This window comes from Pelophylax lessonae (assembly GCF_965119305.1).
Source record: "Pelophylax lessonae genome assembly, chromosome: 6".
Lineage (NCBI taxonomy): Eukaryota > Metazoa > Chordata > Amphibia > Anura > Ranidae > Pelophylax > Pelophylax lessonae.
The window spans coordinates 310,568,976-310,583,456 of NC_138773.1; the positions used below are offsets into that span (position 1 = coordinate 310,568,976).

The 14,481-nt window shown below is 44.7% G+C and overlaps 1 protein-coding gene and 1 long non-coding RNA gene across 7 annotated transcripts in view; one reads left to right on the forward strand and one right to left on the reverse strand.

The window, feature by feature from the left end:
• Positions 1-813: 813 nt before the first annotated feature.
• LOC309558306 lies at positions 814-1,595 on the forward strand. Its single transcript, XR_014225420.1, has 2 exons — positions 814-1,290; positions 1,451-1,595. It is a non-coding gene; the product is annotated as an uncharacterized lncRNA (long non-coding RNA).
• Positions 1,596-5,353: 3,758 nt separating this feature from the next.
• TNS1 (tensin 1) overlaps positions 5,354-14,481 on the reverse strand; it is an 805,414-nt gene continuing 796,286 nt past the window's right edge. For all 6 annotated transcript variants that reach the window (XM_082260250.1, XM_082260249.1, XM_082260247.1 and 3 more), the window contains 3 exons: positions 10,480-10,548; positions 7,402-7,431; positions 5,354-5,998 (listed from right to left, as the gene is read on the reverse strand). In XM_082260250.1, coding sequence (XP_082116376.1) covers positions 5,860-5,998; positions 7,402-7,431; positions 10,480-10,548 — 238 coding nt within the window. In that variant the 3' untranslated portion in view covers positions 5,354-5,859. The remainder of the gene's footprint in view (positions 5,999-7,401; positions 7,432-10,479; positions 10,549-14,481) is intronic.

Genomic DNA, 14,481 nt, shown 5'->3' on the forward strand with positions numbered 1-14,481 from the left:
AGAATTACAATATCGGGAATCTTGTATGCCTCTGCTAGAAACATGGCACTGAACATAAAAAAAAAATAGGCAACATGGTCTCCATCCACCATGACCAAGTCGTGATCTACGTTGCACTTCCAACCTTGGAGCCTTAGGTTTTCTTTGGCTCCAAGATTGAAATGAATACCAGAGCTGCATTAGCTACCTGCATTAGCCGCTGATATGGAAGTACAGCCAGTCCTCCTGTACCAGGCCCGGGCCCCATCAGTTTAAAAAGGGGACCCAGGCACCTGTTGAACCGAGGGGCCAGCTGTACTGTCTTATTGTAGACAACTATCGTCTTCTTTCTCTCAATGCAACGCTGCCAGCTTCTCCTCCTCTCCCTCCCTCCACCTGCATTGCAAGGAGATTAGTTCTAGCACATGCACCACATCCAATCTGGGCCCCGCTTTGTGCCCCTTTCCCCCACAGCGATGCTGACTTCCCTTGAGTTGCCCAAATGTCAGAAGCAAAATATTGTTTTGCAAGAGATGAATGCCTGTGTTGTCAGCTCCATCTAGTCACCAAAATGCAGTACAGTTTTTTAAAAATACCTTTTTGAGAAAACGATACCGCATTTTGGCCACTAGATAGAGCTAATCACGCAGGCATTCATCTCTTACAAAAACTGATGGTGACACTTTGTTCAGCTTGCACAAAGGCTTCTGACATTAATGCAGCAAATGAGACCCATTAGTGTTATGACCTTCTAGCAAGATCAGGGCCGTCTTTAATATTGATTGGACCCTGATTAAACACTTCTTGGGCCCTACTGATTTCACTTAACTATTTGCAGGCAGCGCGGTCTCCAGGGGCAGCTGCTTCGGGCCCCACAACAATGACTGGGCCCGGGGCAGCTTCCCATTTTGCCCCGTGTTAAAGATGGGCCTGAGCAAGATAGGGTGAATTTGTAGGAGCCTGTACCCGATAAGACAAAGCCTTCTTTAAAATATACATTAGCATTAAAAATTTTAAGCTAAGCTTGCTACACAAAAAAAAAAAAACAACAGATTATCTCCTCGTTAGTAACACATAAACCAGCCCTCTTCTACACACTGCATTAAGTCGTTCACACTGAATACCCTTTCATGGCTGGACAGAGGGACAATGTCCCCCCCCAAGCTAAAAGGGAAACATAGGGTGTTTCCTCTGACACACTGCTTTAACCCTTTGTACCCTGACCGCCTGCTTGGTGCACACAAGGGGTCCTATAAGGCACTGAAAGGGACCTTTTCAGGGTGGTCTCCTACAAAACACAGGGAGCACCAGGTTGGTCTTCTACAGCTCACAGGGGGCACCAGGGTGGTTTTCTACAGCACACAGGGGGCACCAGGGTGGTCTTCTACAACACACAGGGGGCACCAGGGTGGTCTTCTACAACACACAGGGGGCACCAGGGTGGTCTTCTACAGCTCACAGGGGGCACCAGGGTGGTCTTCTACAGCACACAGGGGGCACCAGGGTGGTCTTCTACAGCACACAGGAGGCACCAGGGTGGTCTTCTACAGCACACAGGGGGCACAGGGTTAAAGCAGTTACATAAGTGCCTTTATCACATCACGTTAAAAAAAGAACGAGTTCCTTGATTAGCCCACACACAAAAAATAAGAAAAATGCACACACTCACGCCTCCCATAAGACTTGCCCTTCTCTGAAACCTTCTCACATGCTAAGTCCTTCTTTACAAAAAAAAAAAAGAAACAGGGGAATAAAATGATCATTAGTCACTTTTTTTTTTTGGATGACAGTTGAGCAGAATTAGACGCAGGAAGTTTGATGGTTAGAAGGCCAAAATATTAGTTTCAGCAAAGGGTGAATCTTGCTAAGGTTTTGGGAGGAACCCAAAAAAAAGGAAGTCGGGGGGGAAAAGGTTTAATGAAAGAGCTGACGTTAAGCTGTAGGTCCTAAAAAGACCGCCATCGCCTCTATACAATGGAGGCAAAGCTCAGATCTGTTGCTATTAACACTAAAGAGGTAATAAATGTTTAGGAGACATATATAAATTTATGGAATTCACAAGAATTTTTATTGCAGAGAAAGACAGATCTACTAAAGTACGAGAATGGTGCAAAAAAAGTTAGAATGATGCCTAAATAATCAGAATTTTTTTACTTTATCGCGCATTCGACACCATTTCACAAGCTGCGGCTTCTTTCTAAAGGAAAAAAAAAATACATTTTGTACTGATGCATATTGAATTTATTTAGTGGATTTAAAGTGTCACTAAACTCACATCATAAAAAACGATCAATAAATGGTGTATTACTTGTTGTTCATACTCAGTCACTATGGGATTTTTTTTTCTGTATTCTGTAAATAACCTGGTTGACCCTGCTGCTCTCTATCTCCCCCTTCTGTCCATGTCCCCCACTGCAGTTGGGGATTTTGTAGAGCAGTGTTGGCAGCTCTGCACATGCTCAGTTTTCAGTGTATTTCTATGCTGAGCATTTCCTCCCTATCACATCTGAGCAGCCCATGTGACTATAGAGTCACACATGTGGGCGTATACAGTACACAGTGGTAAATGACAGCCCACTCCCTCCCTCCTCCTCCATGCCCACTAACCAGCTAAACACAACTGGGGGGGGGGGGTATTACATGTAGTTTGATGGAGGCTTCACCTCCCTGTTATTCTAAGACACAGGCTGGAGGGGCGTGCCACAGCTTGTGATTGGCAGAAATCCGACCACATCATGTTATTGCCAAAAACTAAAGCCTCATGTACACTGGACATTTTTACAGCTGCAGTTTTTTGCTTCTAGCACTTATTTTTTTTTTTGTTACAGCCAGTAAACTCCCCAGCATGCGTCTATGCACACCTAGGCTGTTATCTGCGTTTTTTTGTATGGGGAGTTTTCTGGCTGGAAAAAAAAAACAAAAAACAGAACTTTGAGAGGAGTTTTTGAGCTGTAAAAATGCTCTAATGCCAGTAAACGCCGCAAAACGCGGTTAACTGGCGTTTTTGATCCCATAGCTTGTGTTCTTGTGCTAAAAACGCGGCAAAACGCCAATGCAAAAAAGCGGAAAAACTTACTTTAACGCAGCAGCTCTACTGGTGCTTTTTTAACATCCATTATGCATGAGGCCTAATAAAGATTTGATTTCAAAATTTGTTTGTATGACAATTTAAAACAGTTTATTAATATTAATGATGTATTTTTACTCTGTAATTCAAAGGCTGTTTTTTTTTTTTTTAACCCTTAGGCGCCGGTGCGGAATTGATGAGGGTAGGGAATTTTGACGCGTAGTTTTACAATTTTCCTGGAGCCGAGATCATTTGCTGGCTGGACATGCGCACTGGGACGCGACAACAACTGATGAATGACGCGCCCGCACCGGAAGTGACACGGGTAGGGAAATCTGATGGGGTAGGGAAATCTGACGGAACACCGGCCTTACGCCTATTAGTCCTTAGCACTGAGGAGGTCGCATATTTGCGTGAATTGCTCCTAATACACTTGTGCTGAGAGCGCGCATGCGCTGCGCACTTCCAGAATAGTTGCTATCACCTAGCCTAAGGCTCCTAATGGCTCCTTGCAATCTGGAGTTTTCGGGCCATGTGACTGCCAATCACGGCGGTCATGTGATCTTTAGCTGCACCCCGCCGGTGCTAATTAAATTAGAAGCTCCTCCTGCTTATGTTTCCCTGCAGACAGGCTGGGAGAGAGCTGGGTCATGTGACAGCTGTATATTGATTAGGAAAAAAGGTACTTAATTAGAAGTGCCATCATCCCCATACAGAAATAGAAGGGACAATGTAAATTATGCAGTGTGCGTTTAGTGTCACTTTAAGTAAAATGTTTAATTGGGCTTTATTATAGTCACAAAGTTGGTCGACATTATTAAAAAAAAAAAAAGTTTGGAAGCAGCATAAAATAAAAACTAAGGAAGTCATGTCCATTTCTTGACCTTCTTGCACTTTAGTAGATCTGGTCTGACTCTATCTGGGTGTTTTAGTAAGCAGTACAGACACAATGTATAAGTAACATGCTGAGCGCTAATACTGTATGGTAGGGTTTGGATAACGATGGAACTGAGGCTTAATAATAATAACAGAGCATCCCATGACATGGGATCTAATGACGAGCGAATAATGGGAATACATATGTGCCAATGACAAGAGACAGAGCAGGTATAGCACAACCAGACTGCGATGGATCGGCTGCAGGCATACTAAAGTGAATCTTATGTACTGACTACATCTGTCTATGGAGCAAGTATAGAGCACCCAATGCACTAAGGTACTCTCTCATTGGGTAAAGCTGATAGTTTGAAAATCTTTTTTATGAGTAAAGTGAAATAAACTATCTCCATTGACAAGTACTACTAAACTGGCGGGGTTAAGCATGGGGGGGATATTGCAGTTATTTCATTTGTAGCGAAACTTCTTATCTATCATAGATATTTGTAGTCGAGCCGGAGAGAAGCGGATTCAGTAGTCACAAAGCTGCTAAGTACAGCACGGTCGTTTTAAGGCAAGGATAGATGATTGTTGGTTGGCTGGAGGGGAGCTACAATCTTCAGCAGTTTTTTCTGAGACTTGTAGTTCCACCTGAGCCAAAGCTTGCTACACAAGAAGGTCAGGTGTAGCTTAAAATTATTAAAAAAATAAAAATGCTTTAAAAGAACATCATCTGTTGCCCCCCCCCCCCCCAATACAGCTAATTTGATCCCAAGCCAAAAATGACAGTTGGAAAATGTCAGTTGGGATACCAAAATCTGGCTGCAGCATATACGTCTCTGTGTCTCCAACCCTTATTTTATCAGTTTTAAAATTGCATCTTGTTCCCAAAGAAAACGTATTTCCTATTGTCATTTAAGCTTCATTTATAGGACCTGTGCAAACGGCTCTACAAGTGCATCGTAACCCACATCAACCAATGAAAAACCATCTTATCAAAGACCAGTGAAATTTGATTTCTGGTTGCTACAGGTTACAGAACATTGGCCTTGCATTAAATTAAAATCAAGCCCAGGGAAAAAAAAAATGTTAAACTTTGCGACATAATTCATTCATTTAACTTGCTTAGCAATCGTTAAAAAAATTTGCTTGCAGCGTGTTTTTTTTTTACTGGTAAAAGCAAGGTAAGGATACACAGGCTAAACCTTAATTTACTGTCTCCTTAAAGCTCTACAAAAAAAAAAAAGATAGAAACGCACATTTTTCTTATGAATCGCAAACTTCATTCTGACCACTAGGTGTCGCCATCTCACCAGGATTGCTCGCCATAGACAAGGTACATTAGTGCAAAGTTCTGAAAGTTCTCAGAAGTGCCTGCTCCAAAAAAAAAAAAAAAAAACTTTTTGTATAATCCGGTCGTTCTCCTTGATCTCCATTGGATAAAGTTTATTTAAAAGGATTACTTTTTTATTTAAAAAGACAGTAAATATAGGTAGCTTTGTACACTCAATGCATTTATACAAAATATAGCCTTATATATATTTTTTTTTTCTCTAAAATTCCTTATAAATTCTGTGTATGCTAGATAGGTTTATATACGCACATAGCGGAGTATGCCATTTAATATTTGCAGAACTGTAATAATGAGCAGGTTGATAAGTGACCCAAAAAAATTGCGGCGTTTTTGCAGTCCTATTCTGCCACTTCATTGGAAAACGGGAAATTTTCCTCAATTGTGTTTTTTTTTTTTTTGGTGATTTTCTTTTTGTTTTTTTGCTTATAGCTTCCAAGCAGAAATTGCCCCCTATTATCACTTGCGATTTCCCACAATGCACTTGCTCTCTCGCCTTCTTCAAGAGTCTGTTTAGCAAACTTTGGGCTGGTTCATAAACAGGAGGAGATGACCCGCGGGGGATGGAGGGGGGGGAGGGGGGCAATCATCTTTTCTGTAAGCCGATCACCCGGGAGACGAAGTTGACTATGGCAGTGGCTGGCTGGTTGGGGTCCAACTCCGCGAACAGATGGCACACGTTGTCCGTCGTGCTCCCTTGTTTTCGGGCTACGAAGCCGAAGAGCCTGCAGGAGAAGGAGCAAAAAGGATGAATTAATGGCAGTGCGACTTTGGGTATTACAGCCCAGGGGGCCCCACGATAATCTTCCATTACATTATTGCTACCAGCCGTCCCGGATTTGGTATGATAGTCACGCTTTTTGCTAAGCTGCCCTTAAATTCCTGTACACTGTGTCCTCCTACCCCCCCCCCCCTCCTGTACTGTGTCCTCCTGCCCCCTGTACCATGGCCCCCTCTGTACTGTGCCATCCTAAACCCCCCCCCCCCAGACTGGGCTCTTCTGATCCCTCTGTACTTTGCACTCCTGCCCCCCCCCCCATGTTGCGCCCTCTGTCCTCCCTGTACTATGGCCTCCTCCTCCCATTCCCCTCTTGTACTGTGTCATCCTGAACCCACCCCCAGACTGGCCACTTTTGACCCTAGTACTGTGCCTTCCTGACCCCCCCCCCCAGTACTGTGCCATCCTGACCCTCCCCTCCAGACTGTGCTCTCCTGACCCTAGTATTGTGCGTTCCTGCCCCTCTGGATTGTGCTCTCCTGACCTTATAGTATTGTGTCTTTCTATCCCCCCCATACTTTGCACTCCTGCCCCCCCCCCATATTGTGCCCTCTGTCCTCCCTGTACTATGGCCTCCTCCTCCCTCCCCCTCTTGTACTGTGCCCTCCTACCCCCCCCCAGACTGGGCTCTTCTGATCCCTCTGTACTTTGCACTCCTGCCCCCCGTGTTGCGCCCTCTGTCCTCCCTGTACTATGGCCTCCTCCTCCCATTCCCCTCTTGTACTGTGCCATCCTGAACCCACCCCCAGACTGGCCACTTTTGAGCCTAGTACTGTGCCTTCCTGACCCCTCCCCCCCTGTACTGTGCCATCCTGAACCCCCCCTCCCTCCAGACTGGGCTCTCCTGACCCTAGTATTGTGCCTTCCTGCCCCCCTGTACTGTGCCATCCCTCCCCCCCCTGGACTGTGCCCTCCTACCCCCCCCCCCCATACTGTGCCATCCTGCCCTGCACCCTCCCTCCCCCCAGACAGGGCTCTCCTGACCCTAGTATTGTGCCTCTCTTCCCCGCCCCCCCACCCATACAGTGCACTCCTGCCCCCCCCCCCCCCCTGTGCTGTGCCATCCTGACCTCTCCCCCCTCCGACTGTGCTCTCCTGACCCTAGTATTGTGCCCTTCTTACCCCCCCCCCCGTACTGTGCCACCCTCAATCCCCCCCAGACTGGGCTCTCCTGACCCTAGTATTGTGCTTTCCTGCCCCCCTGGACTGTGTGGCTGCTTTCTAAACCTGGAACGTATTTAGCAGATTGCAACTGAAGATTTTAATTAGGCTTTAAAGATGCCTGAAAATGACCAAATAATAGCCGTGCCAGCCCATGGTATTGGTTTCTCAAGAAAGGAGTTCACTTACTTTGCTGGGCTTCCATCTGCCTTCATCCACCTGGAGAAGCAACAAAACTCAGATTAATACAAAAAGCTCAGTAACGCCTGTACAGCATTGTATCCCTCATACAGTATCTTATCTTCTACATCAGGGATCCCCAAACTACGGCCCTCCAGCTGTTGAACTGCACATCCCATGAGACATTGTAAAACTCTGACATTCACAGACATGACTAGGCATGATGGGAATTGTAGTTCCTGAACAACTGGAGGGCCGTAGTTTGAAGACCCCTGCTCTACATCAATGGAGGAGTCATGATGATTCCACACCCAGTCATGTCACTGGTGACTACTCCCAACCAATGTCACCTATGACATGATGCTACAGTAATTATTAAATTCCTCTATGTTCATATGACTGCTAAATGCAGCATCAGCCCCATGAATAATCTACACTGCTCGAAAAAAATGAAAGGAACACTTTGAAAACACATCCGATCTCAATGGGGAAAAATTTCATGCTGGATATTTATACTGGTATGGACTGGATAATGTGTTAGGATGTATATTAGTATGGACTGGGTAATGTGTTAGGATCTATATTAGTATGGACTGGGTAATGTGTTAGGATCTATACTGGTATGGACTGGGTAATGTGTTAGGATCTATACTGGTATGGACTGGATAATGTGCTAGGATCTATACTGGTATAGACTGGGTAATGTGTTAGGATCTATACTGGTATGGACTGGGTAATGTGTTAGGATCTAGACTGGTATGCACTGGGTAATGTGTTAGGATCTATACTGGTATGCACTGGGTAATGTGTTAGGATCTATACTGGTATAGACTGGGTAATGTGTTAGGATGTATACTGGTATAGACTGGGTAATGTGTTAGGATCTATACTGGTATAGACTGGGTAATGTGTTAGGATCTATACTGGTATGGACTGGGTAATGTGTTAGGATCTATACTGGTATGGACTGGGTAATGTGTTAGGATCTATACAGGTATGCACTGGGTAATTTGTTAGGATCTATACTGGTATGGACTGGGTAATGTGTTAGGATCTATACTGGTATGGACTGGGTAATGTGTTAGGATCTATACTGGTATGGACTGGGTAATGTGTTAGGATCTATACTGGTATGGACTGGGTAATGTGTTAGGATCTATACTGGTATGCATTGGGTAATGTGTTAGGATCTATACTGGTATAGACTGGGTAATGTGTTAGGATCTATACTGGTATGGACTGGGTAATGTGTTAGGAAGGAAAGGATGCCACATTGTTTATTAGAAATTAAAATTATCACCCTACAGAAAATTATCACCCTACACCCTATTATCACCCTACCCTACATGACATTGGCTCTTTACCAAGATCGGGGTCGCGCCATGTCCTAGCAACACAGTGTGGGCACGATCGCCACACTGCGCGCCCCGTTCTGGTGCGCCATCATATGACGACGTCCCAGAACAAGAGCCGCACTGCTCCGCCGTCATTTGACGGTGGGCGGACGGGAAGTAGTTAATGGCAAATGCCAATCAAGCTCCACAGTGCCAGACAGTGAGCACAGGGCCCACTAGAGGACGTCGGGCCCTCAGGCCACCCTCATGAAGTCTGTTACTGATTGTTTGGTCAGAGACATTCACACCAGTGGCTGCTGGAGGTCATTTTGTAGGGCTCTGGCAGTGCTCATCCTGTTATTCCTTGCACAAAGGAGCAGATACCGGTCCTGCTGATGGGTTAAGAACCTTCTACGGCCCTGTCCAGCTCTCCTAGAGTAACTGCCTGGAATCTCCTCCATGCTCTTGAGACTGTGCTGGGAGACACAGCAAACCTTCTGGCAATGACATGTATTGATGTGCCATCCTGGAGGAGTTGGACTGCCTGTGCAACCTCTATAGGGTCCAGGTATCTCCTCATGCTACCAGTAGTGACATTGACCCTAGCCAAATGCAAAACTAGTGAAAAACAGTCAGAAAAGATGAGTAAGGAAAAAAATGTCAGTGGCCTCCACCTGTAAAACTATTTCTGTTTTGGAGGTTGTCTCATTGTTGCTTATCTAGTGCAACTGATGTTAACTTCATTAACACCAAAGCAGCTGAAACTTATTAACAACTGCCTCTGCTACTGAGTTACCATGGGCCTCTTGGCTGCTTCTCTGATGAATGCTCTCCTTGCCCGGCCTGTCAGTTTAGGTGGACGGCCATGTCTTGGTAGGGTTACAGTTGTGCCATACTCTTTCCATTTTCGGATGATGGATTGAACAGCGCTCCGTGAGATGTTCAAAGCTTGGGATATTTTTGTTATAGCCTAACACTGCTTTGAACTTCTCCACAACTTTATCCCTGACCTGTCTGGTGTGTTCCTTGGCCTTCATGAGGCTGTTTGTTCACTAAGGTTCTCTAACAAACCCCCGAGGACTTCACAGAACAGCTGCATTTATACTGAGATTAAATTACACATAGGATATGGTTTGATGAGTTTGGTGTAGAATAGTGTTTCACAACCACCGGGCCCTGGCTTGATAGCGGGCTGCAGCCTTCCTCCTGCTTGGCCCTGCTTTCCTGTCTAGCTAGCCTCTAGACGTTGGACCAGTCTTACAACCCCAGAGTATGGGTGGGGGATACGAAGGTCCTCCTGGCTAGCTGTAGTTGCCCTTGGTACCTGATAGTCCCAGAAAAGAGATATAGACCAGACTTCTAATTCCCTACCAGTACAGAGGAGCAACCAAAGCTGGCTGGAGGGAGCAAGGGGGAGGGGGGGGGGGGTCGGCTGAATACAAATGCATGCCACACATTTTGAGAACCATTTATCATTTTCCTTCCACTTCACAATTATCTGCCATTTTGTGTCGGTCTATCACATAAAATCCCAATAAAATACATTTACGTTTTTGGTTGTAAAATGACAAAATGTGGAAAATTTCAAGGGGTATGAATACTTTTTCAAGGCACTGTATGTGATCCTCATTAATCAAAGTTATACATTTCTTCAAAAATGTCCACAAAACGTAATGTGCAATACTTTTTCAAGACACTGTATGTCACTTCATATCAATTTACATAACATAGTCATGAATTTCCAGGTACTCACTTCCTCTCCTGCGGATCCAGGTCACAGAATGTGACGGTGTTCAGAGGATAGTGTCTCCGGAAGAATAGCCTGAAAGAGGTCATAGATTTTAGTCATTGTTCTATTCATTGTCAATGATAAAACTGAACTCCAGGCAAACAGCTAAATACACAAATGAAATACTAATAAAAGAGTATATATGGTGTCAGTTTTATGAAAGAAGCAGCTATTGCAGCTGCTGTATTTGCACAGCAACTCCCTGCTGTCATTTTGACAGCCAGGAATTGCAGGGGGAAAGCTGCAGCTAGGCAGAAGAGCAGAAGGTACTGCACTTCCCTCGTGTACCTTATGGACCTTGATAAAGGGTTTATTTGGGTGTGAATAGCAAATTCCACAAGTAGGCAAGAAAAGCAGCAGATTTAAAAGGATCAAAAACGACTTCTGAAATGTATATATTAACGTATTGTAGTAACATGTTTTCTGATTGTCAGTCAGGGTGATGCCTTGGGAGGAGACTTTAAAGTGAACGATAGTTGCGTTGGGTTGGGGTTCGGCAGACAGGGTCTCTGCAATGGTCTTGGCGATGGCCTGCGGGCCCGTCAATGACTCCATATCGATCGAGTTGACGAACAAGACGTTGCAGGCTGGGAAGGGAGAAAATTATGGAAAGGGGTGAGAACATACTGCATACAGTCAAAGCCTATACCAGTCACTGGGTACTGCAGTTTTTCTTTAATTGGGAAACCCCCCTAGTCTCACTGTGCCCAGCTAAATCAAATGTGGGCCTAAAATATCCACAAAAGAGGTTCATAGGTGTTCCACTGAGCACAAGTAACCATTCCTGGATAATGATCTAGAACAGGGGTCCCCAAACTTTCTAAACATAGGGCCAGTTTACTGTGCTTTAGACTTTAGGAGAAGCCAGGCTGTGGTAATTGGGAATAGCAAATATCCGAGCATCAGTTGAAATAAACAATGCCCATGTTTGGTGTCAGTAAGAGGAAATGTGCCCCATCGTTGGTGTCTTTGGTAGGAATTATGCCCCATCATTGGTGTCAGTGGGGAGAATAGTGCTCCAAGGGCCGGCTAAAAGCAGGCAAAGGCCACATCTAGCCCATGGACTACAGTATAGAGACCGCCATTATAGATTATATGAGATTTAATGATTTCGTTTAGAAACTAACTTATCATCTAACTAAAGGCAAAATGTTTTCTTTAGTTTTGGCAGAGTGGAGAGGGATTACAACACCTATCAGTTTTTACTGCTGTCTGAGCCCCCAGTAGGGAGATTCACCCTCTCTATTTGTCCTGTTTACCATTATCATTGAAATTGAAAATAAAAAGAAAATCCCACCGAGTTGTCCCCAGAAAAGCAATAGAGGGGAAATATTTCAATAGGGGCACTAGTTGTGGTGGTCTGGGGGTCCCGAAGACGGAGTGGCAGATGATCAGCAGGAGGTGGGGGGCCATAGCAGTAGAAACTAGAAGATGTTACACGTGGTGAGCTGCATAGGAGCAATAAAGTGGGTGGTGAGCAGGGACTGGAGAGAGGCAGAATAGCAAACCAGAGGATCAGCAGAGCTGGGGGTTACTACTAAGTGGGGGAATCAGCAAAGGTAGGAGTACTTCTGAGTGGGGCATCAGCAAAGGTGGAAGTACTACTGAGAGGGGGATCAGAAGAGCTGGGGGCACTAATAAGCAAAAAGAACATATATCAATTAAAAATGCTTTTTTTTTTTTCAAGGAGCAGTGATTTTAATGATATTTAAAGTGAAACAATAAAAATGAAAAATTCCTTTAAATATTGTGCCTGGGGGATCCCCGCAAAGTGCCTGTAAAGTTGTGCATCTGTAGCATGGATAGATCTTTCTACAGCAAAAAATACATTTCTAAAGGAAAAAAGGTCATTTAAACTTGCATTTAAACTAACCCTAACTCTAACCCTAACCCTTAACTTAGGGTTAGAGTTGGGGTTAGGGTTAACCATGTAAAACATGTAGAACATCAGTTTGGTTAGGGTTAGGATTAGAGTTAGGGTTAGGGCTAACCATGTAGAACATCAGTTTGATTAGGGTTAGTGTTAGGGTTAAGGCTAACCCTAACCCCAACTCTAGGGTTAGAGTTAGGGTTAGTGTTAACCTTAACTCGAACCCTAACTCTAACCCTTAGAGTTACCCTAACTCTAACCCTAACCCTTAGAGTTACCCTAACTCTAACCCTAACCCCAACTCTAACCCTTAGAGTTACCCTAACCCTTAGAGTTACCCTAACTCTAACCCTAACCCCAACTCTAACCCTTAGAGTTACCCTAACCCTTAGAGTTACCCTAACTCTAACCCTAACCCTTAGAGTTACCCTAACCCTAACTCTAACCCTTAGAGTTACCCTAACTCTAACCCTAACCCCAACTCTAACCCTTAGAGTTACCCTAACCCTTAGAGTTACCCTAACTCTAACCCTAACCCTTAGAGTTACCCTAACCCTAACTCTAACCCTTAGAGTTACCCTAACTCTAACCCTAACCCCAACTCTAACCCTTAGAGTTACCCTAACCTCAACCCAAACTCTAACCCTAATCCTAACCCTTAGTTACCCTAACCTCAACCCGAACCCTAACCCTTAGTTACCCTAACCTCAACCCGAACCCTAACCCTTAGTTACCCTAACCTCAACCCGAACCCTAACACTAACCCTTAGAGTTACCCTAACCTCAACCAGAACCCTAACCCTTGCTCAATCTCACTGCACTTAGAACTTAACAAAGCACATTCCTTTTTGCCTAATTTTTCTTTAAAAAAAAAAAAGTTAGAATTTTCGAATTTGGTTCGAACATCCCGATTTGTTCGAAGTTCTACAAACGAGCAAACAGCCAATGTTCTGTTCGAACTTAGGTTTTTTTAGGTTTATACTGTATATTATATAAGGGATCCCTGTGCAGATTTCTGTATGTAGAAAATCATTAGACACAGTATGAAGATACAGTATGAAGGGCTACAGGGGTCCTTGTTGGCCGCCCTGAACCACTCCACAGAACGCCATGTAATGTACATCACGTGCCGGAGATTATGCCTAAAGCACGGCTGGACCAGCATCGCCAGATGAGGAGCAGCTGGGAAGCGGAGGGGCCATTCATCTATAGATATATAACCAGAGATGATATGACACAGCTGTCTTCTCTGTCACACTTTATAGGAGTCTGTTCTGTGTTATACGCCATTCGGGAGAGAAGGATGTCACAGAGTAATTACTTGGAAAACGTACAGCGCACAACCTTTCACTTTCCATTAGCTGGGACTCTAGACCAGGGGTGTGCAACATGTGGCAGGGACTCAAAATAGGGACCTGCAATTAATTTCAAGCCCCCCCATTCACCCCGTCCACCAGGCATTCCCTTCGTTGCATCATGTTTTAGTGGAAAACGTATGTTTCAGATTTCGTAAAACGATGACAATATGGCGGCTGAGTTTCCATAAAAATGTCAGAAAAGCATGCGGGGGGGGGGGGGGGTTAGATTATTATAATATAATATACCAAAAAGAACAATTTATAACATGTGCATGAGGGACTAAGTGCCGGGTCACACTTGTGCGATGCGGGAAGGCTGCGAATTCGCAGCCTGTTCCCGCATCGCAAACGCACCCCTGGCAGTTCACACTGCCATATGCGATGCGCAGGGGGGTGTCAATTAAATGTTAACGACACCCCCAGTTTGATCGCATATCGCAGTGCGATCGGACAGTTCGCACAGGATCGGATCGCACAAGTGTGAACCACTGTGCGATCCGATTCTGAGGCGGCTGTAAAAAAGGGTCATGTGCGTGTTTGGTGCGGATACTTTGCGAATTCACATCTGCACCTCCGATCGCATGTAATGAAGGAGCAGTGTGCTCCGAATTACATGCCATCGCCGCACTCGCAGAAATGTGAACCGGCCCTTAAGGTGCAAACTTCACATACAAAGTATCGTATAATTAAAAAAAAAAAAAAAACACACTTTGTTCTTAAAAGTTTTTCTTAACCACT